At 38.3% G+C, this 27,961-nt stretch overlaps 1 protein-coding gene across 4 annotated transcripts in view; it reads left to right on the plus strand.

The window, feature by feature from the left end:
• Nucleotides 1-27,961, plus strand: part of PHF20L1 (PHD finger protein 20 like 1) — an 88,227-nt gene that overhangs the window by 27,243 nt on the left and 33,023 nt on the right. For 2 of the 4 annotated variants that reach the window (XM_030553852.1, XM_030553853.1), the window contains exons 6-12: nt 1,095-1,157; nt 5,282-5,489; nt 6,079-6,207; nt 11,098-11,180; nt 14,858-15,110; nt 17,162-17,347; nt 17,554-17,760. In XM_030553852.1, coding sequence (XP_030409712.1) covers nt 1,095-1,157; nt 5,282-5,489; nt 6,079-6,207; nt 11,098-11,180; nt 14,858-15,110; nt 17,162-17,347; nt 17,554-17,760 — 1,129 coding nt within the window. The remainder of the gene's footprint in view (nt 1-1,094; nt 1,158-5,281; nt 5,490-6,078; nt 6,208-11,097; nt 11,181-14,857; nt 15,111-17,161; nt 17,348-17,553; nt 17,761-27,961) is intronic. The other 2 variants (XM_030553854.1, XM_030553856.1) reach the window with 2 other exon arrangements.

Below are 27,961 nucleotides of genomic sequence, written 5' to 3' on the forward strand. Positions count from 1 at the left end.
GGTAAAAGTTATCTAAGACTAAGTTTTGTTTCAAACTAAAATTGTTCTTTTGTTCTAAAAGAAGACACTTATCAGGAATTATTGAACAGGCATAGGTTTTTATATGATTTCTCAAAGAATACCCCCCGACATAATTTGATTGATATGAAAGTCATGCATCAGATGAACCTGTGATACCATTTGTTAAATTCAGACCCAGAACTTTTTTCCTATTGTGATTTCTCCCCTTCCTGCCCCTTTCTCTCCCAAAAATACTTGTATATAGTTATAGAGGTTTAAAATTGTATAACTTTTAAAATAATAGTAAGGTATTAACATGCAACATTTTTTTCTGAAAATGTTGAATATGCGCAAAAATAATTTGTCCATTAGTGTGCAAGCTGACCTGAGAATTACAGGGGCAATGTTTTGATATTTTTAATTCACTAAAAGTTGACTACAAATTCATTTTTCTAGCACCTTTAAAATAGCGAGCCTGTATAAAATATAACATTTTTGTATAAGGATTTTTTCTCCTCCCTTTGTTTGTGTCGTCTCTTGTGTGTGACTAAGAGCAGTGTATGAGTGATGCAAGTGACCACTAGAACAGTGAAAGTGGTTATACCCAAAGTACTGTCAAATGTACAAATTAAGCACCTTGAAGAAGAGACTATTTTTTGGTTTTTTTTCTATTCCAGTAATCTTTGGAGTTATTTGTAACAAAAATAGATGTAATATTTTCAGATGGAAATGTGATTTTAAGTTCACATTGTCTCTTTAAAGTGAGCGATACTGTAGAACTTGTAACATTCTAAGTAAATTTTTTTTAACGCTACAGTATTTGTGTGTATTCAAAAGTTTCCGCTGTGAGGGTGGAAAGGCAAAAACAAACTATACAAATATTTTTGTATTCTTATTTATATGGAGACTACAGACCAGGTTTCTGCTTGGATTATCTACGTTTTAAAATGTAGACAGAAATGCAACTGAGGTGGGGAAGAGAAGAAATGGAAAAGGGGGAGAATGAAAACTGCCCTTGGGGAGCACTTACAAATAATTCAGATAACTTATTTGTTCTGTTTCATGTGTTTTTGTTTTATCTTCAATATAATTAGGCGCGCGAGAGGGAGCAGATAGCGCCGGAGCTGAGATTAGTGACGGAAATCGAACCAAAAGAAGTGAGTTTTGAGGAGGGATTTGAAGGAGAGGGAGGGAACTTGGTACATAGGACGAGGAAGCTGAGGAAAAAAGGCACAATTGGCACAGAGACAAAGAAGAGATGATAGGAGAAAACAAGAGCTGAGCTGCAGGTGGGGCAGAGCTGCGTAGGTTGTTGAACGTGAGAGCAAGGAATCCAGTCTTGATTCTGAAACAGCCAGTGAGCTAGAAAGGGGTGTGGATGTGTGTGGTGGGAAGGATAATGTGGTAGGAGTGCCAGAAGAGGAAGTTAACTGTTGTGTTTTAGATAGAGAAGTGAAGAGGTGGTAGTTGTGATAACTGAAGAGAGAAGTGGCAAGACATGAATCCAGCTGTTGGCAGAAGGGATGGATTTTAGAACTGCTACTGCTTTTTGCCTTCCCACTGTTGCAGTTATAAGATTACAAAATTAATTGTATTTAAGATGCAGTTGTCCTAGCCAATCAATGTATAGGGATGCTGGATGCTTCCTGCTAACTTATTTCTTTATTGTGCAGTTTCCTGAAGTTTGGCTTAGTTGATCTGATTTTTTAATGACTGTGTGGTTTACTATATAGTCATGCAGTATGCCAGTGTCTGAACTCTAGCAAGGGCTATTTTTGACCAGTTAGAGTGCAGTGATTTCTTTAATAAGTTACTGTGCAAATCTTTTTGCTTTAGCTTTCTCAGAATTTCATCCGTTTGTCCAAAACCGGAACTGCTGCTTTATCTTCTGACTGCTTTCTGTTACTCTGTTGCCTCATATAGTCCTGGACAGGTTAATTAAACGTTTGTAGTGGGGGTAGGAGGAGAAAGAAAGTAACTAAGCCTTCCTTAAATGGCAGGGAGGAAATACTGAGGGGGAAAAAGGTTATCTGAGGAGAACATTGTGGCCCAGAAGTGGAGGCCGCCATGTTGGCTGCGGTTTGATCATAGGCAATGAGTAATCAGAACAAAGTGATTTATGATGGCTATTCAGAGCACTGGGGAGGAAGGGGATTGCTCCATTTTAATTTGGTAATAACTGAATCCTGGAATTTGTATATATAGTGCATGACAAAAAAGCTGCTGTTACTGATGTGATTAAAATTATTTGAATGACAGGTTACTGAGAGTCTAGCTACATCTCAGTATTGTGGCTGGCTGTTAGGTTAGAAACCTGGTAACAATCTCAATTCAAAAAAGACTTGAAACTCATTCAGATTAGAGTCCACCTTTCTTCTTCTTTCTTTCTTTCTTTCTTTTTCCTTATACAAGTTTTATAAAGGCTTGTAAATACACTCTGAGCTTACATTTGAAGATGCTTTCAGGAATTTCTGTGCTTATCAAGAGAAGAATATATCCTTTAGTTTAAGAATATATCCTTTAGTTTCTTACACAGGAAATTATCTGTGATAGGGTACTCAGCCAAAATAGACTAGCAAAGTCTCTGGCCAGTTTCCTTCATTGTGTTTAACAGTCTTTAAACAAAAACAATATAAATAGGACAGTTCTTGTCTCCAGATCTTCCCGTCTTGGCTTCTAGTCATGCAGCCTCCATGTGGTTCCTCTTTACCTGCACCTCCAAAACCTTGTATGGCTCTGAGCTTAAAAAAAGCTTATGCACAAGTATAGGTAGAAACCACACCCCAGTCACCCTTCTCTCAGGGCGACACTTTCATAGAGGAATTTGAAAGCCTGAGCTTAGAAACCTTGCTGGGATTTAACCCCAAAATCACCATACCACTGTCTGACTCAGCAGGACCCCCATTTATGGACATCACTGGGGCAGTGCCACCTGTGCGGCACCAGTAATCTGTACGTACCATCTCTTGCTCACATCTATCAACTTGTTGACCTAAACTGCACTAAGTAAATAAAAATTTAAATATAAATTGCAGAAGTGGGTCTACCAGCATATGAAAACTACAAGTATCTTCATGACATTCTCTCCCTTTCTCCTTTTTTCTATTGTTTTCCTATGTTGTGCCTCTGGCATTGTAAGCTCTTTGTTGCTAGAACTGGCTTTTCTTTCCCATCCATAAAGTACCATCCATATTTCTGGTGCTGTATAAATAGTAATGCTACTATATGAAGCTGCACCAAGTGAAGGATTTCTTCAATTTTGTGATCGGGCGCAAATGAGTATGGTATGTGTTGTTGAAGTTCCACGTGTCTACACTTCTACAATTAATTTTGTAGGTTAGCTCAGATTCATACTGCAAACTCTTTTGGGGGCAGAGACTTTCTTTTTAATATATGTAGTTGGTATTAGCTAAATCAGTGAAGCTGAATACTAAGTTAATGGTATTCAGACACATACATAACTAACTTATCCTGAGGACTGCAGAATAAGGGGAGAATGTGAAGCAAATAATGTCATAGAGAAGAAACAGTCAACTTCACAGGAAAGTTACTTGATCTTCTTGCATCAGTGTCTAACGTCCTGAAAAAGGGACCTTGCTTACTATTGATGTGTTGAAACTATCACTGTCACAAAATGTGTAGTTTATTACACAGTGGAGATGCATATTCAGTGCAAAACAGTGGTAGAAATGTGAATTAAAGGTTGGGCTGTATGAAGAAAGAGAGAATAATGCAGAAAAAGATTTTTAACTGGTCTGAAGGTATGTCCCTATGACACCTTTAAGGGAGCACAGAAAATAGAAAAGGTCCACTGAATGGTAACTGGAAAAACTGGTAGAGGTGTTGTATGGAAAGGTTTCCATATATAAAGAAATTAAAGGGATTGGGATTGTTTAGTTTAGAAAGAAGTGAAGTATGATTGGAAAAGTGAAAGGGGGAAGGAATAGCTCAGTGGTTTGAGCATTGGCCTGCTAAAACCAGGGTTGTGAGTTCAGTCCTCAAAGGGGCCACTTAGGGATCTGGGGCAAAAATGAGCACTTGTTCCTGCTAGTGAAGGCAGGGGGCTGGACTCTGACCTTTCAGGGTCCCTTCCAGTTTTGTGAGATAGGTATATCTCCATATATAAAGCCAGTCAGGTACTGTTTTTTAATATATCCCATAATACAGTAGCAAGGAAACAATCCAGATGAAATACAGCACATTTTGAATGAATAAAGGAAATACTTTATTTCTTACTGAGTGCTGTCTCCACTGAACAGAGAGGAAAATGTGGTCTTTGCTCTAGGGATATTATAAGACCTTTCATGCACATGCACACGCAGTACAATTTAAACATAACATGCATACCTACGTATAAAACAATGAGATCAAACAGTCAGATGGTCTGAAATAAATCTTTTCATTCAAAAAGTTTAAAAATATATTCAGTTGGTGAATACAATTGTTTTTATGTAACAAAATTTTTCTATGGAAAACACTGCTGCAAGATGTTAAGACAAATGGCTTACTGTAGTAAAGTTGTCAAGTTGTTAGAAGAGGGGATCAGGGTCAAGACACCTAGGTTCTGCTACTGCTCACTGTGTGGCCAAGGGCAAGTCACTTGAATTCCCTGTGTGCCAGTTTACCTACCCATCTCTAAAATGGTAATAAGCTCTTCCTACCTTGCAGGTGGATTGTGACAGTTAATTGCTGTTTATAGAGCCATTTGAGATTATTGGATAAAGCTTTAAAATTTAATACAGTAGGAATAGTATTCGCAGATACTCTAGAATTTGTTGTACCAGAGTTACCATTGCTTCAGGTCATTACTTGATCCACGGCTTAGGTTATAAAGAATTCTCCTGCCCTTGTATTGTGCAGTTTGCAAGACATGTATGGGGCACAGAGGGATTGGTTTTCCATTTGAAATCGCTAGATTAGTGTAGGCCACAGCTAGAGACAGGATAATGGAGTTAATGGCCTGTTCCAGTATGACAGTGCCTGTATTTCTGTAACTCTTATAGCATACAGATTAGTTATTAGGGCACAATAGTGCTTGAAAGGCTAATCATGGAGAGAGATTTCCATATGAAGTGTTTTTGTTATTTTTTTTAAATCCACGAGGTAGATTCTAGTTACAGTATGTGGGCAATTTGGGAAGTACCTTTTACTGAATCATGGGCAATAGTCATAAAACTAAACATAAATGTACTTGGCAATTTCTGGATGAGATTGCTCGCTATTTGTAAATAGTGTCACAAACAGCTCCTAATACTACTCCACCTTTGTTTTCTTTTTGGAGGATTGGATAGCTTTGGTCAAAGCTGCTGCTGCAGCAGCAGCCAAGAACAAAGCAGGCAGTAAACCTCGGACCAGTGCAAACAGCAATAAAGATAAAGAGGAGAGAAAATGGTTTAAAGTACCTTCAAAGAAGGAAGAAACCTCAACCTCTACAATCATGCAGGAAGTACAGAAAAAGGAAGAGGAGCCTACATCTAGTGAACCATTTGGTACAAACTATATTCTAGTTCTTATTTTTTCTAAAGGCTGCAAATACACCTCTACCCAGATATAACGCTGTCCTCAGGAGCCAAGAAATCTTACCGCGTTATAGGTGAAACCGCATTATATCGAACTTGCTTTGATCCGCTGGATTATGCAGCCTCCCCTCCCCCGGAGCAATGCTTTACCACATTATATCCGAATTTGTGTTATATCAGGTCACGTTATATCGGGGTAGAGGTGTACTGTTTTTTCTGCCTACCCAATTACTCTTGGCCTCAGAATCTCTCTTGTTCATATTGCAAAATGATACTGCCAATGGCTCTAGACTAGAGGAAGATAGTGTTTATATCTTAGTAGACTTCAATACTGAAGTCTGGAGCAGTGTTAATCATTTAGATTTATGTGCAAATTTCTGTTTCCTAATATTTTTCTGTATCCTGTTAATTGTAAATCTTCAAACTGCCAGTTATGGCACATAAAAGCCTACTCCTTCATTTTAGAATATATTTTGCATTGAAATATTTACAGTTGATCAGAAATGTTTATGAAATGTGAATTTGTAGATGAACACTTCCATGTCTGTTCTTTTAAAAGTAGGATTCCCAATAGTGGATGTTCCAAAGATGGCGTTTGTGCGGGCAGAGAGCACATTATCGCACAAGAGGAAAAGTAATCTAGGCAGCTCATTTCAGGCAAAGAGAGCTCGTCTTAACAAGATCACTGGTAAATTTCCTTTTTATTGAGAACGTCATTACTTTTTAACATATCCAAATGTTTATGCTTGTACATAGAGTGCTATGGTAGATCAGTACGTCTGTTTATTATATTAATACTTTGCAGTTACCATTTTTGATGATCTCAAAGCACTACATAAAGAGTAATAAAGCCAATCCCCTTCCAAGATTTTGACGTAAGATCTTTGATTTGACCTATGTCTTCAATTCAATGTCATGATAATTTGATCATTCTGAATAGACCTCTTCCTGGAACAAGTGTGTTCATTAGTTTTATAACACCTTTTATCTCCTGCATAATTCCCTTTATTGGTTGAGGAATGTTATCTACATGGGCTCTGGATATGGCATTCTGAGTATATTACGCACACTGAATCATTGCTAATAGATCAGTGGAGTAACAATACCACTGGCTTTGAAGACAACCAAAAATTCTGTCCCAGTTTGTTATGAAGTAATGGCAATTGCATTGCTGGGAGGAGTCTAGGAAGAGTCTTAAAGGAAAGTTTAAAAAGCATAAGCATTTATTCATGCACTGAAGCACTAGAAAAGATTTCATAATTTCTAAAAGGATGTGTACCTTATGTACTATGCAGAGGTATTAAAGGGGTAACCAAGTGTACAGTAACAAAATAAATTTCCATAGGAGGACTGTGACCTGGTGTGCCTGTGACAACCTTCACTGAAAATGCCAAGATCAGGGCAGGCTGCTGAAGTTAAACTCGCCAGCCAGTCACAAATAGTGCTTCTGATTCCTCACACTGGCTATCAAGAAGAAGGAATAATAATAATAATAATAATTAATAAAAAAAAAAATTACACAGCCCCCTTTATTGCATTCCAGTTCTCTGGCTCCCAATCAGAACATAGGTCCAGAAGTTATTTAGAAAACTCTGTTCTCTATACAAAATGTTCTTCTGATCCCAAAGGCTCTTTACCAGGTCAGTGTTCTTACTGGATCTTACCCAAAATACCATGCTGCCAACCAATTCCTTAGTGTCTAAAGCGAAAGATTTATTATAAGGAAAAAAGGAAGAACAAGAAGAGTTATTAAATGGTAAAGCGGTCAGATACACACAGAGACTTCAGAGTCCGTATATCCGGTTCTTAGCAGCATTGGTGAGTTTGCTGGTTTGAAAGTCCCTCTGGAACAAATCCAGATCCACTCCTCTGTTCAGAACTTCATTTGTAGAAAAGTTACTCCAGAGGGACAAAATGGAGATGATGCAGCTGCTTTTTTTTATTTCAAGTTATCTCCTATAAATTTAAACTAAATTTGTAAAATTAAACAGTACATTTTGTAATGGTTATTTGGGGTCACTTAAGTCCCAGGCCTGCAACTTTTTCCATACGAAAGGATCTGTGCACTTACGCATGTTAATTGTCACCCACATAAGTTCAGAGGGGGTCCTCTTTTGAGCAAGCTGCATAATTGAGGTCTTCTTTGTTAGCTTATGAATTGCATGAACTCATGATGACTTCCATTCAGTTCTGCAAATTAGTGGGGTTCTGCTTTGTCTTAAATTAATGATTGATTAATTTGGTTTTCTCAAGTAATGTCTTTGCGCATCTTGGATTGGAGACAATGTTTTGCTTAATTAAAAAAAAAATCCATCAAACTGATGTAACACACATAGTAAGGAATATAATACAGTTTCCTGTAGTAGATCCTTGTGGGCACAGAAGTGTGATAACAACTCCTTAATGGTGTCAAGTATCAGAGGGATAGCCATGGTAGTCTGGGTCTGTAAGTAGCAGCAAAGAGTCCCATGGCTCTAGACTAACGGACATATTGAACACCCACGAAAGCTTATGCTCCAGTATGTCTGTTAGTCTATAAGGTGCCACAGGACTCTGTCGCTTTTCACAACTTCTTAATGAAAAGTTATCTGGGTTACTGATGGATTTGTGGTATTCCAGTGTTCTAAATGTGTTACTTTAGGAGAGTCCAGAGTTCATTAAGTGATATGCCTCCAGTTTAATGTATTCTGAATTGATTGTGAGGGTATCTAATTTTCCATGGAATGCAGTAGCTATATCTTGTAGATTGTTCAGTTTGGCTAACAATCTCTGTTAAGAGGTAGCTTCTTCTTGGGGCCACAGATTGCAGGAGAAGACTTTCAGACATCAAATATATCTTGCTGCCTCTGCTTTAGTTTTCCTTTAGGCACATTCAAGTGGGCTGAGTCTCCTCAGCAACGTTATTTATTAGAGATATTAAGTAATAAAGTAAAGTTTCCGAACAAAGCAGCTCTGAAACACCTACTTTTTGCCTGGGCAACAACAAGCTCTGTGCATAAAGTGGGGGGGTGGGGGAGAAATTCTGAACATCAGGTTTAAAACTGTTGGCTGTTTCTACTGTCTGGTTGTCAAATGTATATTAGTAGTCTTGTATATGGATTTGTGAATGAAGAACTAGCATTATTTTAAAATACTGGTTTCCCAGTGGTCTTAATATCAGGGTCCCCTGAAGTCCCTGTTACTTAAATCATAGAGTATGAAAATTCTGATTAGTCCAGTGGTTCTCAAACTTTTTTTTTCCACAGACCACTTGAAAATTGCTGAGGGTCTCGGCAGACCACTTAATGATCTTTCCAAATGTTGTTTATACCATTAGCTAACTATTGTAAAGCACTCTGGATAAAAGCACTTTATAAAAAAAAAATTAATAATTGTTTTTTTGTTCTACAAATGAAAGCACGCACAACTCATATTTTAATATCCGTAGTCTTACCTTTCTAATGCGATGGATGTGCTCTCTCTCCCTGGCCTCAGCAGACCCCGAGCTGGGACTGGGAAGGAAGGGGTCTCCCTTGCTGCGGCAGCCCCCAAGCCTTGGAAGAAGGAGGGGTCTCTCCCCAGCAGCCACATCCCTGGAGCTGGGGAAAGTCGCCTCTTTCTCTGGTCATCTGCACATCCCAGACTTCCCCCACCCCCTCTTCTCATCCCGCTGCCCCCTCCCCCTACCTCCTGTTCCCCCCAAGGCCACCACCTCACTTTACATGTGTGTATTCTCCAGGGTCCAAGCAGCTAATTAGTGGAGCCACACCAACATGGCTCCACTAATTTGGTGGGTGGCCCTTCATTTTCTCATGTGCGGCCGCCCAGGCGCGCACCTTAGAGGGAACTATCTGTGGACCACCTGAATGGAGCTCATGGACCAGTGGTGGTCTGCAGCCCACAGTTGGAGAACCTCTAATCTACTGTATCCACTCGCCTTTGTAAGATTTTTCCTTGTGTTAGATGCTTCAGTGTTTTGTTTAGTCCAAACAGGATTTGCATGGGCCTATTAAAGAGATGAGACTAGATAAAAGGCAAACTTTGATAGGAACTCTGCAACTGTAACTTATAACTAGGGCCCTACCAAACTCACAGGCCATTTTGGTCAATTTCACGGTCACAGGATTTAAAAAATAATAAATGTCATGATTTCAGCTATTTAAATCTGACATTTCATGGTGTTGTAGTTGTAGGGATTCTGACCCAAAAGGAGGTGTGCGTGTGTGTGAGGGTTCACAAGGTTATTGTGGGGGGGCTGCGGTACTGCTACCCTTACTTCTACTCTGCTGCTGGTGACAGTGCTGACTTCAGAGCTGGAGAGCGGTGACTGCTGGGCAGGTGCCCAGCTCTGAAGGCAGAGCCGCCATCAGCAGCAGCACAGAAGTAAGGATAGGATGGTAGGGTATTGCCACCTTTACTTCTGCGCTGCTTCCTGCAGAGCTGAGCCCTCAGTCAGCAACCGCCACTCTGTCTGCCCAGCTCTGAAGGCAGCGGTGCATGATTTGGCATTGCCACCCTTACTTCTGTGGTGCTGCTGGTGGCACTTCCTTCAGAGCTGGGTGCCTGGCTAACAAACGGCACTCTGGTTGCCCAGTTCTGAAGGCAGTGCCAAAGTAAGGGTGACAATACCATGACCAGTGGTGGATTATGCTTTTCTGGGCCCTGGGTCAGAACAAGTGGGAGCCCCTCCACACCCCTTCCAACTGTAGTCACCCCTAGCTCCCTGCCCCCTACACTCCTGCCGGGGAGTGAGGTCAGGGCGCGGGGGATTCCCCTGCTCCCTGGTAGGTAGGAGCACAGTCGGGCAGAGTGGGGCAAGCCCCCATGCCCCAACCTTGTTCCCCAGCAGGAGCGCTGCGTGAGTACAGCGGGGCGAGGGGGTTCCCACTTTTCTGGAGCACCCCAATTGGCTGGGGACCCATTGACCAAGTGGCTAATCCACAGCTGACCATGACTCCCCTAAAATAACCTTGTAACCCCCGCATCGCCCCTGCAAATCTATTTTAGCTTAGGACTCCCAGTTTGAGAAATGCTAGTTCCCGCTATGAAATCTGTAAAAGTATAACGTAGGGTAAAGGCACACAAGACTAGATTTCACAGGAGTAGATCAGCTTTCAAGGTCCATGACATGTTTTTCATGGCCGTGAATTTGGTAGTGCCCTATTTATAACCATTAAGAAAGCACACAAAGACCAAATGTGGAAGGAATGAGTGAAGGAAGGAATTCGAAATAACCTCCTAAAATCAAAAGTTTGAAAACTTACTTTGACTGTAGACCTGGTTTTGAAGCACAATTGCTTTGGGATTGAGGGTCGTAGCGTTACAATTTAGAGCTCCTTTTCCCTCTCTGGTGGTGGAATTGGAGTGGCTGGTGCTAATCCTTATTTACAATATAAGATCTGTGAATTGTAATCAGGGTCTCATAAGTTTTGTTCTTTTAAATAAAGACTCCATACAAGGAGGTTTCAGAGAGAATCTTTTTATAGATGAAAATGTTTTAAGTTGTTTTCACATTTATGTTTTTCATAAAACCTGGTGATAGCAAATGATAAAATAAACCAACCCATTCTAAATATCTCTGTGCAACTTTTCTCTTAAGGTTTGTTGGCATCCAAAGCTGTTGTTGTGGATGGTGCTGAAAAAAAGGAAGGCAACAAAGAAACAGCTCCAGTCCTGGAGCAGGTATGAAATGGTAGAGTTTGATTCTTTTGCAAGGTTCCCACTGGAGTGTGCCATGGAGATATAGTATCCGTAACAAAATTTCCCCTTCAGAAACAGCAATAGGGAACTAAATATTTGATCTTACGTTTACATCTCTGCGTAGCCAGAAGCATACAAGTAAATTGACACAATTGACAGTGTTAACTTTAATTTTCATAAATGAGTTACTGTCTCCAAGGAATCAAAGGCTAGGAAACAGCGGCCCCAAGGTTTTATAGCTGGAACCATGCCTATAACTGGCTAAGAAAAAGACCCTTACGCAAATTTGATTTGTGGTTTGAAACGGGTTTGGGCATCTAGTAAAACTTCTTTTGTAAGAAGTTTCTTTTCTATTGTAAGAATTGGTGTTGTAGACTGTGCGTGTTTTATGAACTATTCAGTGAGCCATACATTTTGCTAAGATGTATATTTTAATACGTACAAAAAAGAAACTTTAATGTTAGGGGTCTGATTTAAAACCACTTATTTGAAGAATTGAAGGTTGCCTCCCTATCTCTGGCTCATTCCATTGTGTTCAGGTGTTGCTTGAGTCTCAGAATTGTGCATGATCTTGCATGCTAAAAGGGCTGACTACCTAAGCACAGTAAAGCAAGCTAAGGATGAAGTGGCAGCCTTAACTCTTGATGATAATTTTGCTTTTATTGGCTTAAATAAGATCCTTAATGTAGTTTTAATATGGCTTTTTTGTATGAATTTTCTTTGTTTTAATGGTTTGTTTTAAACAAACCATCTAAAAAGAGCACTTCCTTTCTTCACAAGCTCCCCCACGCTCTTAAAACAATCCCTACCCCAAACTTTGATACTGTGTTTCTTGCCACTGGTTCTTTAGTCCTGATATATAGTGGCATTGCTTTGGTTTTTCCATTGACACTGGATATGAGACGCTCAGATCCAATACAGAGTGCTGTCAATGGAAAGTGATGGTTCTACTTTTAATGCTGCCACTGTAATGGTTAATTCTGAGCTACTAAGGTGTCAGTGCATTGACTGATATTTTTCATAATGGTTTATGATATATTGACATGATATTCCACTTTTCAAATTTTTGCATATTAAAGATGCTATAATTTCTTAGTACTTTTTGTATAATACTTTCTGTGTGCAAAAAACTATGAGATGTCTGACGGCATGACATTTCTGGAAGAATCATTACACTGTAAATCTTGCTGTGCAGAGTTCCATTGAAATGAATGGGATTTGTCATTTATTAAGACTATATGCAACAGTATAGATTACAGTGCATATTAAAAGAAACTTCTGAATAGTAACTTCTCAATCTAAAATAACTCGGCTGTTTCTATTTTTACTTGGTTGATTAGAAATAATAACAAAAAATCCAGAAGGGACTGTCACCATTCTCTGACTAATGGTCTGCAAAACATTTTTGAAAATACTTGTTTTAGTTATGTGTTCTTAAAAAAACAAAAAAAGCATCCAAAACCCAACAAATGTACTACTTCGCCCCTTTCTTCTAACTGAAAAGAAAAACAAAAAAACAATCAAACATAAACTGATTAAGTCGGGATGGGAGTGTCCGAGCTCAAATTTTTTTTTGCTAAATTACAGCCCAAATGTAAATTAAAATGGCCGAGTTATAAACCCCTAAAATGGCAAAGCTGACAGCCCATAATTACAGAGGTACTGTCTGCTACACTGTAATACTGATTGGGTAAATGTCTTGTAGTGTGTTTTTTAAATAATGTAATAGAGGACACAGTACTATTCAGGCCAACAGCCAAAACCATACTGTGCTGATGAAATTATATTTATAACTTTTTTAGTTTACAACTGTCTTAAACCCAAAAACCTCAGACTATTACATGTAGATACATTAGTTTATTTAAATGTATTAGGGTTATGTAATATTATATTTCCTTTTGAGCAAGACCTGCTTAGATGAATAACTTTAATTCATGAAGGTTTTTTTAATGTTAGTTTGTCCTTGTTAAGAGGTTAAGCACCTTATCAAAATATTAATTTAATTTTTTAAATCTTGTTTAAATAACTTTGTAATTTGAAAGTAATGGACGCTGTAGTAATGTCGTTCACATATGTGAAGATGAACAATAAAATTGTTTATTTACAAGTTATGGCTCTAATTAATTTCTGGTAATAACTTTTGTAATCAGCATAGGTATACTCTACAGTTCATGGAATATTTTATTTAAATGAATAAACTGCACTTAAATCACGTGTATAATGAGCTGATTCAAGGATAAAATGGGGGATAACTGAATGGGACACTTTGCACCGGAATTTTACATGGTACTTCCAGCATGCCATTCATGTAGCATGCAAAGGTGCCCTTTTTAAAAGTATGTCATGCATGCTGCTTTTTTAATATTTCCACTGGAACTTGCAGCTCCCATGTTCCAGTGGAAAAGAGAGCTTCTATTCAATACCAAAAGTGCATTCCTCTGAAGTACGGAGGTCTGAAAACTGGGAAATGTCCCCAAATCGTAAGTGGAGTGAAATCTTTTTGGAGAAAGTGGCACACACATTCTAGAAACAAAAGTTTGCACTTTCATAATTATGGTTTTGTTAGCTAACATAATACCATGATGCATCTTCAACTGGGCAATAGATGGAACAAATTTGAGGTCACGTGTTCAGATATGTACAAGCTGCCATCATTGGGCAAGTACTAACACTGTTACAGATTATTCAGTTTGTAGGAGAACCTCCTTCTACCAAAAAATGTAAAATTCTAATTGCTGTGAAGTCAGATGAATTGTTTTTAAATATTTCAGTACATGCATTAAAAAGGGTGAACATTTTCAGCTTTAGAAAATGCAACATATTTTGCTTTTCAAAAACTGTTTGTTTTTTTTAACCTACATTTTATCTGCTTGGTTTTTTTTATAGTTAGCAATCTATTTAATCCTATGGTGCTAGAAGTTATGATTTCATGAAACATTAGCACAAGCAAGTAGTGTAGTGAAATCCAGACTCCCAGCACTGAAAGGGATTGTGCTCAAATTTCATCATTGTTTGTTGTTCCAAGACTTTCCTTAAAGGGGCACTGTCAACCTTTTCAGATTCTTCATCAAAATTGAAGTAAATTTGTGGAAAATGACATCCAACTTCTAAATATTTATTTTAAATTGATGACTCTTACTGAGAAACTTCTGTTTTGTGATATGATCACAACAAAGCTAACATACCTACTTCCCATTCTGGTTAGTAGCAAGTGTTCTTCTTTAAGTCATTATTTATTCTTACCAAAACATTGATGATGATGGCTTCTAATGAGAGGGAGATGGACATGAAAAGGATTTTATTGTATTAGAAAAACAGCAAAATGCACTATTTGCCAACTGGAGATTAGATAGTGGGTAAGAGAAAATAATGTTTTTAAGCTTTTTTTGAGGGTATTGCAAACAGTGAGAAATGAAGAGAAACTTTTAAGCATGAAAGTCATTGTCAGTGTCCCTTTAAAAACAAACAGATTGTTCAACTTTTACTTTGATGCATTTGAGTCTGTTTTTCATTTGTATTGGAAGTGATAAATGTTGCTTTAAAAATGTTTTTGAATAAATGTTTTTGAATATTAAAGATGCTAAAAAAATCAAAGTAGAATACAAGAACCACAATGAAGAAACTGAAATAAAAGTATCAATTTCTTATTATTTATTCAGGAGATTTCACCTAAACCTCAAAGTCAGAAAAAAAATGAAGCTGATATTAGCAGTTCTGCCAACTCTCAGAAACCTGCACTGTTATCCTCAACTTTGTCTTCAGGAAAGGCTCGCAGCAAGAAATGCAAACAAGAATCTGGAGATTCTTCTGGGTGTATAAAGCCCCCTAAATCACCACTTTCCCCAGAGTTAATACAAGTCGAGGATTTGACGCTGGTCTCTCAGCTTCCTTCTTCTGTGATAAATAAAACTAGTGAGCACAGACATTTTAAAAAATACCATAATTACTTACAGTCATAAGAAATATACAGAAAAATAATTGATTGTAAATTAATGTTGCTTTTTACAATGAATCTGCTTTTTTATAAAAAAAATTCAAACGTAAGCGGGTGCATTAGGGAAAGCTCAAACTTATAAAAAGTAAAATCACATAACGTGAATTATGGTGCAGGTAATGCACTTTTATGGTAGTAGAATGTCATGGCTTTTAATGATTAAGTTCCATTGTATGAATCTCCACGCTTATGATAATAGTGATACAGGAGAAAACTAACACCTCTCCTTAAAGGGCCTGATTCATTAAAAATATGTGCAATTTTCTTGCGTATCTTTCCTCTCCATCATTGAAGAACTCTGCCTTCAGTCGACTGTTTTGATGTACCTGTTGACTCCGCAGTCCTTTACATTACATGATATTTCCTCTAAATCTGATGTGAGAGAGAAGATGGGGTCAACTTCTTTGATGGGAAAATAAAGGAAGTTGCTTTGTGTAGGGTGAAAACACCTTAGTAGTTCAGCCATTTTAAAGCATAGAACTGGTTTGCAAAATATCAAGATATTATTGTGGATGGAAGAGTTGGTGAAACTTACCTGCTGCATAACATCCTTGAATGATTTTATTACATTTTTGAGCAATTACAAGCTCGCTCTATATATTTTATTTTTGCTGGAGAGGGGTAGTGTAGCTTTTTCAATTTGTTTTGAGCTTCACCTCTTAAAGACACCTTGTTGCTCAAAGAAGGCGAAGTCATGCGGTCAACAGTTATAACTAACATGGGTTTCTGTAAAGCAAAAGCCTAAGTTTTGCTTCACTCCCAGAGCCGTGACAAAATAAGGCCTGAAGAGGACTCCTTCATCACATGTTGCATCCTTACATCTACAGTTGACATCTTGAGGAGATAAATGTCTCTTAATCTTGTAGCAAATTTTAATTGAATGGGAGAGGGAGGTGAGCCAGTTCAGTTTTCTGTATTCTCTCAATAAATATCATTGATTTTAAATCATGTTTATAAATTTCCCCCACAAATCACTGTCATCCAGATATGTTGCAATACCCCTAAGATGTCGGTAAGTAGTTTTGCTTGAGGAGGTTTTGTGTTTTGGACTGAAGCTACACATCTGCTTGCCATTTAAAAAAAAAAAATCTGTAACTTCATTGCCTAGGTACTTACTTACTTTTTTTATTATGGTTTGTAACAGCTCCCACCTCTTTTGACTTTTTTAAAAATAAAAATGTAATTTTTTTTACTACTGCAAATCTTCAGTATGACAAAGGAGTCTAGGTAAAGCAAGGAGGAAAAAGAATTAATGATTTACAGAACTGTAATTTATGCAGGTAAAGCTCGTTTCCCCAAGTACAATATGTGAAACATGCATAAGTGAGGGTTTATTTTTTTAATGAATCAGGCCTATAATATTTACAAATATTTCTCTTCATTTGAGATTCTTTATGCTGAGGTTTAGACTTCTTGCTATGTAGTGCACTGATAGTTAATGTTTCTGTTTGCTGTTACGAGGGTGTTAATATCAGTTTAACAGAAAGTGGAGAGATTAGAACTGAAATGAACCATTACCTTTTGTGAATTTATTTTAAAAGTTTTATGTTAAGGCTGTCCATGCTTCTTTTTTTTTTCTTTTTCTTTTCTTTTAATACTGTGACAATTATTTTGCTATACTAAAAATCCTATTGTTTCTTAAACTATAAGCTGTCTACACTCTCATTGATTTATGGGGTGGCTCCCCTTAATGCAAATAGATTATTTGCATAAGGACCTCCTCTGTCTCCATGGAGGCTAGATCCTCAAATTCATATAGTAATATATTAAGCAAAAAACCAAAATCTTGCCTCAAACATTAACATTCATCAGATATTCATAGTTTTTATTCATTTTTACACAGCATAATGTGATTAGCAGTTCTGCAGAAGAGAACTATTTAAAGCATGACCCTTCTCTAGATCTTAAAATATTTCCGTAAGATTATGACATATCTCTACTTCATGAACATTGAAAGATCTCTTTTTAGGTCCGTCACAACCAGTGAATCCCCCTAGATCCTACAAATATAGCCAGAGGAGAAGAAGATCACAGCGGTTAGCCACTTGCTCGTTGCCTGATGAGTCTATACAAAAAGTTCCTTCTCCCTCTCCAGTCACTGATGGAAAAGTGTTCTCCATCAGTGCTCAAAATCAACAGCCATCAATATCAGAGGGTAATGTATTTAATCTAATAAAGAACAACCCAAGAGAAACAATCAAAGAATAAGACCTTTCACATTGTTTACACCTAATGAGATCTTTGACTAACATTGAGTACCTTTTAGCTCCATGCTGTTTGTTTATTGTAACACTGCGACCCATACTGTTGTTTGTTGGGCTTATATATCTTTGTTAATATTACATTCTTTCTTTTGTGTAGTACCTGATGTTGCTCATATGTCACTTGAGAAGCGTGGACCATGTCTCCCTCTTGACTTAAGCCGTAGTTTGGAAGTTACAGCGCCATTATCCACAGAGTCCACTTTCCGTAATGAGTACCCCAGTAAAGAAAAGGAAGATACTCAGATGATTACATATCATTCTTCCAAAGCAATAACTGATGGAAGAGTAGCTACAACAGCGTCAGGTAAAGAGATTCAGTTCACAAGCAGTTAGGTTTATAGCTGCAGGGTATGTAAGTGTATTGTATGTGTTCAGTCATACAAAATGAAGGGATAGGTTTTCTGTTATAAGCTTTCAAGTCTTCCTCTCCTCCTGGGATCCTTTTGGATTCTCTGTCTTCTCCCAGCTTTGAAGTGCCATTAGTGCTTTGGTTCTAATGTTCTTCAAGGTGGATCTGGTTTTATACTACAGATAGGGATCAAAAGCTCAAGAGCAGCAATTTTGAAAAGGAGCATAAATATCCACAGAGCTACTTTGCTGTCAAATGTTAAACTCAGGAATGCCCATTTGTCTTTTAGGTTTAGGTTTAAAATTTAAGAATATAAACTTAACTTTCTTTAGCCAGTTTTGATTTGACTTTTTTCTTCATTTGTTTCATTGGGAAAATACAGTAATTCTTGTAGAGTGGGATTTTCAAAAGCAGTCAACATTGGTCTAGTTTGGCTCTCATTTAAAATACACTGGATTTTTTCCAGTGTCCTCAGTGGGAGAAATATGATGTCAAAGCTGAACATTTCTGAAAATCCACCTGTAATTTATCAGTTTATAGCCCTGATCCTACACTCTTGCCTTGTGTCAGTGTAGAACCCCACATTGGGGTTCTGCAGAGGTCCCACCTGAATGTATCAGGTTGCCAGAGTTGGATGCCATCACTCAGGTCATGCATTCAGTTTACTTATGCAGTATAGAAGGCCTGAGAGTTGTTTAACTAAAGTGATTAAAAATGCAAAAAGTAGTAACTTCTTACTGTCCTGAAAAATTAATTTGGAGACGGTCTTGTTCTCTTGAAGAAAATTTTGTGCAATACATTATTAAAAATATAGAAACATTGTTAAATATTTGTAGTTCACTATTTGAAGTATTGTGCTCAAATGAGACTGTACATTCTTATCAGGAAAAATTAAATGTAATTGTGTAGATAGTGATATATTCATGAAATAACTTTCATGGTCGCACTCTTGGAAAGATATCACCAGCCTGTGCAGATTCCTGTTGATTCCACATAGGTTGATTTCTTTGCCCATTCACAACCTTAGTTACTTAGTTCCAGGCAGGAATTATTTGATGAAACTCTGTGACTTGTATTATGCAGAAGATTGAATTAGATGATCATAGTTGCCCCTTCTGCCATTAAGTTCTATGAATCTATAAAATAAGGTATATTTTTAAGATAAAGTGGACCATAAATATTTCAAATTTTCTTTTGTTAATTTTTTTTAAACGTTGCTCTTCTCTACTTCGCCAGTGAAACTTCATGCATGTGACTCAGTCTTCTCGTCTGATTGTAATTTATAAGAATTCTCCAATGCATTGAAATGTAGTGTGTACTTCAGATTCTATAACAATTTTTCATATCATACTTCCCTCATGGTGCTAAAAAGGAGAACTAGAGATTCTATGGAGAATTACTTGTATAGAAACTCACTTTTATTGAATGTGGATGCCCAGTGTCTTGTGCTCAGAGCTATTTAGAAGAGCAATGTCTATTGGGGCTGCATGTATTCCCCCCTCAAGGAATCTGTGTGTTCAGAGCCAGGTTACAAAAGAGGTACCAGGAGCATCAGCTACCATCTGTTCCTGTTTTGTCATAGCTCGCTGCAAGAGTTGTGACCATCAGCTTTACAATTTCATTATTTATTGCAAATTTCCTGCTGAATCTGTGTTCAGCAGGGTGATTGCTGGTTAGTTTAATGTAATTAGTATTGCTTTTTAAGTGTTTGCTTTGTTGCAGAGTATCCTCTTGGCACTAGTTTCGGATCTGAGTGGTTTGGTCCTGGTCACTGTTCCTTCACTCAGTGAATGTCATTATATTGCTTCAGTGAATGGGCCTGGTTTTAGTCCAGCCTATGGATGATCCTGACCAAAACAAACAAACAAACAAACATGCCAAGCTTTGAACAAGCATGCTGTGGCTCAGAAATATTTGACAGGTTGGTACTCATATTGTTTACTCTGTCTCAGAGAAGACTAGACTATTTCCTGAGGTGTGCTGCTTTGTCTGTGGTTTTTACATCTTGGGACCAGAATATGAGAGAGAGTAATTACAGCTGTTCCTTCTGCAGGAAGCTGTGAAAGCTAATTTGATGGATCTGATTTCTACAGATCTTGGTCTCTCTAAGGTTAACAGTGCTTGTTGACTCCATATAAGATTCAAAGTAGTCTGATTCAGCTTTGAGGGAATCATTCAGTACCTGTTATTTCTGTCCCTCTGGGTCCAGGTACCTGTTGTTTCTGTCCCTCTGGGTCTGTGGCTTGATCATTCTGCTTCTTGGAGATGGCAGTGCTTGTTCTGAATAGGGATGTAAAATGTTAACCAGTTAAGCAATTAACTGATCAGTATCAGTCGTCTTGGTAAGGTATTATGGTTAACATTTAAACTCCAGCTGCAGGACTTCGCTTCTGACTCCCCATGCGCCCGTGGTCTGGGGTCCCAAGCCACCCCAAGGTCCCGGGCACGCTGGCAGCCGGGAACTGTGGTGCAGGGTGGGGCCAGCAGCGAGTGGAGTTTCCAGGCATTGATCCAGGACCCTGGGTGCCCAGGGCAGCAGCAGAATCTAACGGTTGAATTTTTAACAAGTAAAATGTTAATAGTTTAAATGTTTACTTCTTTTTTAAAATGTTATTTACATCCCTAGTTCTGAAGTCTCCTTTATTCCAGTTCCTCAAAGTCAAACAGGAGGACCTGCTCTATCTTGAGTTTCCATGCTGTTTTTCTGTCCTGAGGAAGCTCAAGTGAGTTTTCTAGGTGGCATGCTGCAGACCAGCTACCTGAACAGCAGATGTGCTATGGTTGGAAGGATGGGTCTGAGGCAGTTGAGCTTTTTGGATCTGAAGCTTTCATACGGAGTCTTGTATCTGAGGACCCAATCATTGGGTGTCCTGATAAGCCTGTGTTTTTGAATTAGAGTGGGCCCCGGCTCCTCCTGTCTGTGCCATATTCATCCATGACTTGTCATAGGTCTTTTGAGCCTGATAAGTTGAGTTTGCCTTATAGTCTTCCTTTTTCATCTTTGAAGAAGTCCTTCATTCCAAGGGCTACCCAACTTAGCCTTGGTATCATCAGGGACAGGCGTTGAAGCTATTTGGTCTTGCTCTTAGCTTTGGAAGACCCTTATGCCCTTTTGAAGGGGTCTGGTCTTCTCCTACATAGGCATTTACGTACATAGGTTTCTTTCATACCACTTTCTGCTAGAGTTCTTTTACCCATGTTATCTTACCACACTTCCATCTTGAGAGCTGTTACCTTCTTTGATCAGGAATGAGGATAAGCTAGACAAAAATTCTGTCAGAATTGGAGGATGGCTGATGATGTGGAAGTCACGGATTGTACTGAATTTAGGCTGGCTTCTTCCACATCCTTTGAGAAGCCAGTGGTGGCAGTGTCTTCTTTGGAGGACTGCAGTTTCAGAATCTGTTGTGAGCACAGGCTGAAGTATTGAATCTGATGTTTCTCAACTAATCCCAGAAAATACACACTGATTTTTGACATCCTCAGATCTAAACAAAAGGGTTGAGTCAAGTTGCTCTTCTAGATCGTTTTGACCTTGCAGGACTAGGGATACACATCCCACATTATAGAGGCAGTGTAATCAAAGAACAGTTATTGGTGAATATCTTTCTACCATTATAATTTGGTGCTTTCTTCCATTATAGTTTGGACATTGGAGGCATATAGCTGCTGTAGTTGGGTGCAGTTAGCTTTCAAAGATAGTTTGTTCTAGATGACTAGTCAGCAATAACAGCAGAAATTATCTGGAAAATCTCTGAAGCATATACTTGATGTATATTTGAACAGAATAAACCTCTACAACTCTGGTGATTCACCAAGTAGAAGTTAAAGATCCCAGGGCTCTGTGGGGTGACCAGATGTCCTGATTTTATAGGGACAGTTCTGATTTTTGGGTCTTTTTCTTATATAGGCTCCTATTATCCCCCACCTCCATCCTAATTTTTCACATTTACTAGGGCTCTCACAGTAAGAAAGCATGGTAACTGAAATGTGCTGCCAAACATTAACATTTCCAGTCATACTGTTGTGAGCTATTTCTGAGTACATCATACCTTCTCTACTGGTCTGCACAGTTATAGAAATAGCAATATTTAACTTATGATTTGTATAATTCCTGAGTATAATAGTTATTATGTAAAACCATCCTGTCTGTCCAGATTCACTGTAGTTTTGTAGGAGTTCATGTGAGTAGAGGCCATGTAGCTCTGTTGTTTCCCTACTAGTTACTATGTATAAGGCATTTATTATGGGAAAGTTTGGGCATCGAGATGAGTTTAGCATTCAGATCTGAACGAGGTGATTACCATTCATAAAGCATATTCTGATGGAAGAGGTTTATCATCAAGTCTTTACTATTCTCTTGCCAGTGGCAGCTAGTTTCACTTGCAGATAATCTTCCAGCAGTCAAATCTGCCAAAGTTTCTGTTTGAAATTTCAAACATGCTACTGTGAACTTGATGCACTAAATTACAGTATAACATTTCCTCCTCCTCATGTGGAAAATGATCTCACGTGAAAGTTAAGTGTGCTCTTGTCTCAGGGGACTTACAGTCAGTTAAGAGACCAGGGTTTGCTTCTCAGCTCTGCCAAAGACTTTCTGATGTTGAGCAATTCACTTTATCTCTATCTGCATTAGTTTTCACATCTGTGCAATGGAATTATCTCAGAAAAGTGTAATGAGGCTAAATTAATTATTAATAAAGCACAGTGAGGTCCTGGGATAGAGGGTGCTATAAAAGTGCAAGATATTACCAGTATTCCTATTGTTGTCCACAACGTACAGAAGCAGATGGAGCTGTAATATTTAGATAAAGAGAAATGCTATTTCCCCAAGACTCAAACTAAAATGGTACCTAGTATTACGTTTATCATGACTTCTGAGGCTAGAGATAGAGGGGCTATTTGGACAAAGTGATGCCATTTATGGGCCTGGAAGTGTTTGAATCTAGTTTACGAGATAAGCCATTTTAAAAAAAGTAGATCATATTTAATTGTGGAAAAGGAACATTAAATATTTATTCATTCTTAGGAAAGCTTTATTTTGTCAAACCATTAACATGTTGCTTTTCAAAGGGGAGGGCAGTGGAAAATTGAGCTTTTCAGCAATGAAGTGCAAAACATATACTCTGCAATTAACTTCTTACATGTATGCTTCAAGCTAAGGCAGGTATGTTTTCCAAAATGTATAGCTTGTGATTCTATAAGTAAAACACCATAACACTATAATCCAGTTCCTCGGACTATTAACTACTTAGGTCTACCACTCTCTTGGGTATCTGCATATAGATACTGGTACACTTTCTTCTACTTATTATTTAATATTTGCATTGAGGTAGTACCTAGAGATCCCAGTTGGAGATGGTGTCCCCCTGTGCATTCTAGACAAGGTACACACACATACGATGAAAAGTCAGTCCCCTATCCAAAATACTGACAGTCTTAGTAATCTTATTTGCTTTTCCAGCACCTAGTCTATTGCAGACGTTCAAAACCTGATCAGTACAAATGTATTAAAAAGATGCTTGATTGATATTGAGCTGGCAGGACAAAGTGCAGTTCTTTTGAAAACTGACAAAATTCTAAATTCAACTGTCATGTCTTCCATTATTTCCACCATTTTGATGCCACTAGCTGAAACAGAACCACCTTCTTCTTTGGAGTAGCGAACAGTATCTTCAGTTTTAAGTGCAAGGAGGGAATTCAATGTTACATTTTTAGCTTCTGTATCTCAGCTGCTGCTTCTTGTTCTGGGCTCAGCCTAAAGCTGTAGTTAGGAGTTATGTTGACTAAGTAATGGAAAAGGTGTATAGTTTTATCAGAATTATTTTTCCAAATTTGTCTTTGGTTCTTGTGAGTTAAAACAAGTCTGATTTCCAATGAGACTGTGACAAGTATCCACGGACAGCCTGTAAAATGCTAAGTCCCTATTGCATTTGTACCATTAGTGCTTCATTTTAGGTTTCCTTGTGTAAAATACAGGCTTTGTTTTGATCAAAAACCTCCTTATACTCTGCAAATTTTATACAATTATGAAAATTAAATGCAAATATCAACATGCAGTCTTCCTATTTTGCAATTTAACAACTCGTGACAGTGTTTATACTTTAACACGATTATCTATTTTTAATGATCCAGTCCATTCAGTCCCTTGTTTTCTACCATTTTCTTCGAAATTAGACATGTCAGATAATTTTGATCGCTTGATTCCAGTAATTCAGTAGCTAGCCATTTCTCTATATTGAATTATCAGTGTCCTCATCTACCTGGTTTTTCAGAAGTTTCCTGACGCAGTACTAGCAAACCAAGCCTCCGAGCAGTTCACAGATCCATCTATGCCCCTGTCTTCAGCATTCATTGAGAGTTCATTCCAATCGCTAGGCATGCCCTTCCCTCCAATGACTTCTGCCATTGCTTGTCCCCTGTAGGGTTCCAGTCAGTTTTGTGGAGTTCTTCTGTTTCCTAATAGGCAAACAAGAACCTTAATGTTCTCATTACTCTAAACTTTTAGAAGAGTTAGTTTCCATGCACAGATTGAAAATAAGAGTCTGTTTAAAATGTCCATGATATATATTTGAAAATATATTTTCATGTAAATACTTCAGAGTGCAGAAGCTCCAAACATGAAAAAAAACAAAATCCGTATTTTTTAGGAAAGCCCTGACTATACTGGGCTTACCAAACATGAAAAAAAACAAAATCCATATTTTTTAGGAAAGCCCTGACTATACTGGGCTTATCTGTGCTTAAAAGTATTACAATGTTAAGGAATAAGCAGCAAAGAGTCTGTGGCACCTTATAGACTAACAGACGTATTGGAGCATGAGCTTTTGTGGGTGAATACCCACTTTGTCAGATCCAGACTAACTGATACTTGACACAATGTTAAGGGATGTGATTTTTTTTAACTGACATAATTATTCCGGTAAAAATGGTAGAGTAGACAGTGTTATACCAGTATAAAACGGTTAATAGTGGTATAGGTTCTTAGGCATTGCCAAACTGGAATAGGTTTAACTAGAATAAACTATTTTATACCTATATATGTGTATTTGCACTTGAGGATCTATGCTGCTTTAACTATGCTGGCATAATTAAAGCAGCAAAACTGATGTAGTCTGCATATATTTGAGGTGAAATCAGTCTTTCCATTATTTCATGGAGGTTTCAAAACTCACCTTTGAAGTAATGATATAGACATTGATTGCTCACATCTGGTCCTTCAGTGTCTTTGGTGTACACACGCAACACACAGCATGCATAGCACTTCCTGCATAGATTCCCACACTGCTGCTGTGTGTGGGTAGGAGATCGTATCTGGTTACCTCAACAGGAAACAAATGTCAATTAAAAACTCCTTTACAGAGTCACTACCAAGTTTCATTTTCCTCAGTATGTAGTGTATATAAATTATTAAATTATGAATGATATTGCTCTGTTGGTTACATTGGTTTAAAAGGCTCTGACTGATCACCTCTTACTTAATTTTATGACTATTTGGTGTAAATCAACATTTTATTTTATAAGGTATGATAATTTACACATTTGAAATTAAAATATCAGGTTTATGAAATAGCATTTATTTAGGTACAAATGAAATTATAATTTTCAAAACATGATTATTAATAGGAACTATATCTAGGCTTCTATTTCATATGATTATACACCTCCTTTTATGTACCTCTAAATGAAGACTAGATAAAGTTGCTTACTAGGAAAAGGGTAACTGTATGTGTTATCTTCTCCTTGCCTGTTACTGTAGTGATGGAGCTTACATGGGTAAATTATTTGAAAGGGTATTAGTATCACTGTAGCAGAATTCTTTCTATAAAAAATACCTCCTGGAGCCATCAGCCACCACTTTCTTAGTCACTAGCTGATTAGTTTGTCAGGTGGTATTTAAGCTTTAAAGGTCTAATTTCCGGATGTTGAAAATTAAAGTAATGTTTGGAATAATGACATTTGATGGGTTTGGATGACTGACATAGGAAAATGGTTTAAACTCGTTATTTAAAAACATAGTCCTGTTTTGGGAAGATGGCTTGAGACTAGATTATTCAATGGACTGTTGAGATATGGAGCCCTCAATGTCCTGTCTCAAGATGGTAGTGGCCTAACCAAATTATCTGATGTGGGTGTTACGTGGTCTCAGTTTAGTTTCTAGAGTACACATGCCCACATAACCAAAAAAAAAAAAAAAAAAGTAGCAGCATGTCCAACATGTTAGCACTAATTGGAATCTTTGTTAGCCTTGACAGAGAGGCCAAGTATTGATTGTCCATAGAATACTAAAAAATAAGCTGCTATTTCTAGAGGTGGTCCTTGCAGGTTAGGATGAAGCCTGCTGGTAGAATGCAATGTGGGAAGTTGTTGTTTAATATTTGTTATGTGCTGACAATGTGCTCCTGGCTCTGTAAAAACACAAAATGAAGACTAGTATCAGAGTACCCTAAGTGCTCCACTTAGGAAGGAACAATCCTTTTCACACATACAGAATGGGAAGAAACTGTCTAGGAAGGAGTATGGCAGAAAGAGATCTAGGAGTCATAGTGGACCACAAGCTTAATATGAGTCAACAGTGTGATACTGTTGCAAAAAAAGCAAACGTGATTCTGGGATGCATTAACAGGTGTGTTGTAAATAAGACACGAGAAGTCATTCTTCCGCTTTACTCTGTGCTGGTTAGGCCTCAACTGGAGTATTGTGTCCAATTCTGGGCACCGCATTTCAAGAAAGATGTGGAGAAATTGGAGAGGGTCCAGAGAAGAGCAACAAGAATGATTAAAGGTCTTGAGAACATGACCTATGAAGGAAGGCTGAAGGAATTGGGTTTGTTTAGTTTGGAAAAGAGAAGACTGAGAGGTGACCTGATAGCAGTTTTCAGGTATCTAAAAGGGTGTCATCAGGAGGAGGGAGAAAACTTGTTGACCTTAGCCTCCAATGATAGAACAAGAAGCAATGGGCTTAAACTGCAGCAAGGGAGATTTAGGTTGGACATTAGGAAAAAGTTCCTAACTGTCAGGGTAGTTAAACACTGGAATAGATTGCCTAGGGAAGGTGTGGAATCTCCATCTCTGCAAATATTTAAGAGTAGGTTAGATAAATGTCTATTAGGGATGGTCTAGACAGTATTTGGTCCTGCCATGAGGGCAGGGGACTGGACTCGATGACCTCTCGAGGTCCCTTCCAGTCCTAGAGTCTATGAGGGGTAGCCGTGTTAGTCTGGATCTGTAAAAAGCAACAGAGTCCTGTGGCACCTTATAGACTGACAGATGTATTGGAGCATAAGCTTTTCATGGGTGAATACCTACTTCGTCAGACACATGAAGACTGTCGCTGCCCTGCAGAGCTTTACAGTCCTACAAGACAGACACAGAAGCTAGGTAGCCCAGAGGAGGAAATAGTTCACATAGTGTCTTCTGTTGCTAATAAATATATTTGAGGGATACTTAACCCACAGGGTATTTTACATATCCCTCCTGCCCTCCTATGTCTGCTGCCAAGGTGGGTGCTCAGGCTGGGACCTGTGTTGAGAAGGTATTGGGCATCAGGAATAGTCTGCTCAAGCTATTGCATGGGGCTTAACAACACCAACTGGAGAAAACACCTCAACCAATAACCTGAGACCTCGAGGCACTTTAGCTCCTTCCCTCTGCCCAGTACAAGTAGCTGCTTTCAGCTGCTGGCCAGGCTGCATGATGGGAAGTGGGATCTGAAGCTGCCTTTACATCAGGCAGTTTGGAAAGTCCACCATGTCGTAACCTCTGTGTTGGGTAGTTCTGCTGCTTTTTGTACCAGTGCCCTAGCTGCTCCTGCTGACCGATTACTGTGAAGTTCCTTGGCTACTGCTTGAGGGAAGAGGCTTCTCAGGAGCTGGAGTGCTAGGAGGAAGCTAATGTGAAGTGTGTGGTACTCTGGCGAGGGAAAACTAGCCCAGGAGGATGCTCTGTGCTGTGTCTCCACATACGCGTCCCCAGAGCATTACTGCTTTCTGTACTGAGTCTTTTTTGTTAAGTATAGGACTTCGATTTTCAGGCCTCTCAATCCATTGCTTTACATGAGCACTGAATTCACATCGTTTTCTTAATTCTGTTTTTAATTTGTTTAAATGCTTTCTCTCTTATGGTAATGAACTCTCTAAAAGGGGACTTCAAAGAAC

This window comes from Gopherus evgoodei, chromosome 2 (genome assembly GCF_007399415.2).
Source record: "Gopherus evgoodei ecotype Sinaloan lineage chromosome 2, rGopEvg1_v1.p, whole genome shotgun sequence".
In the NCBI taxonomy this organism is placed as follows: Eukaryota; Metazoa; Chordata; order Testudines; family Testudinidae; genus Gopherus; species Gopherus evgoodei.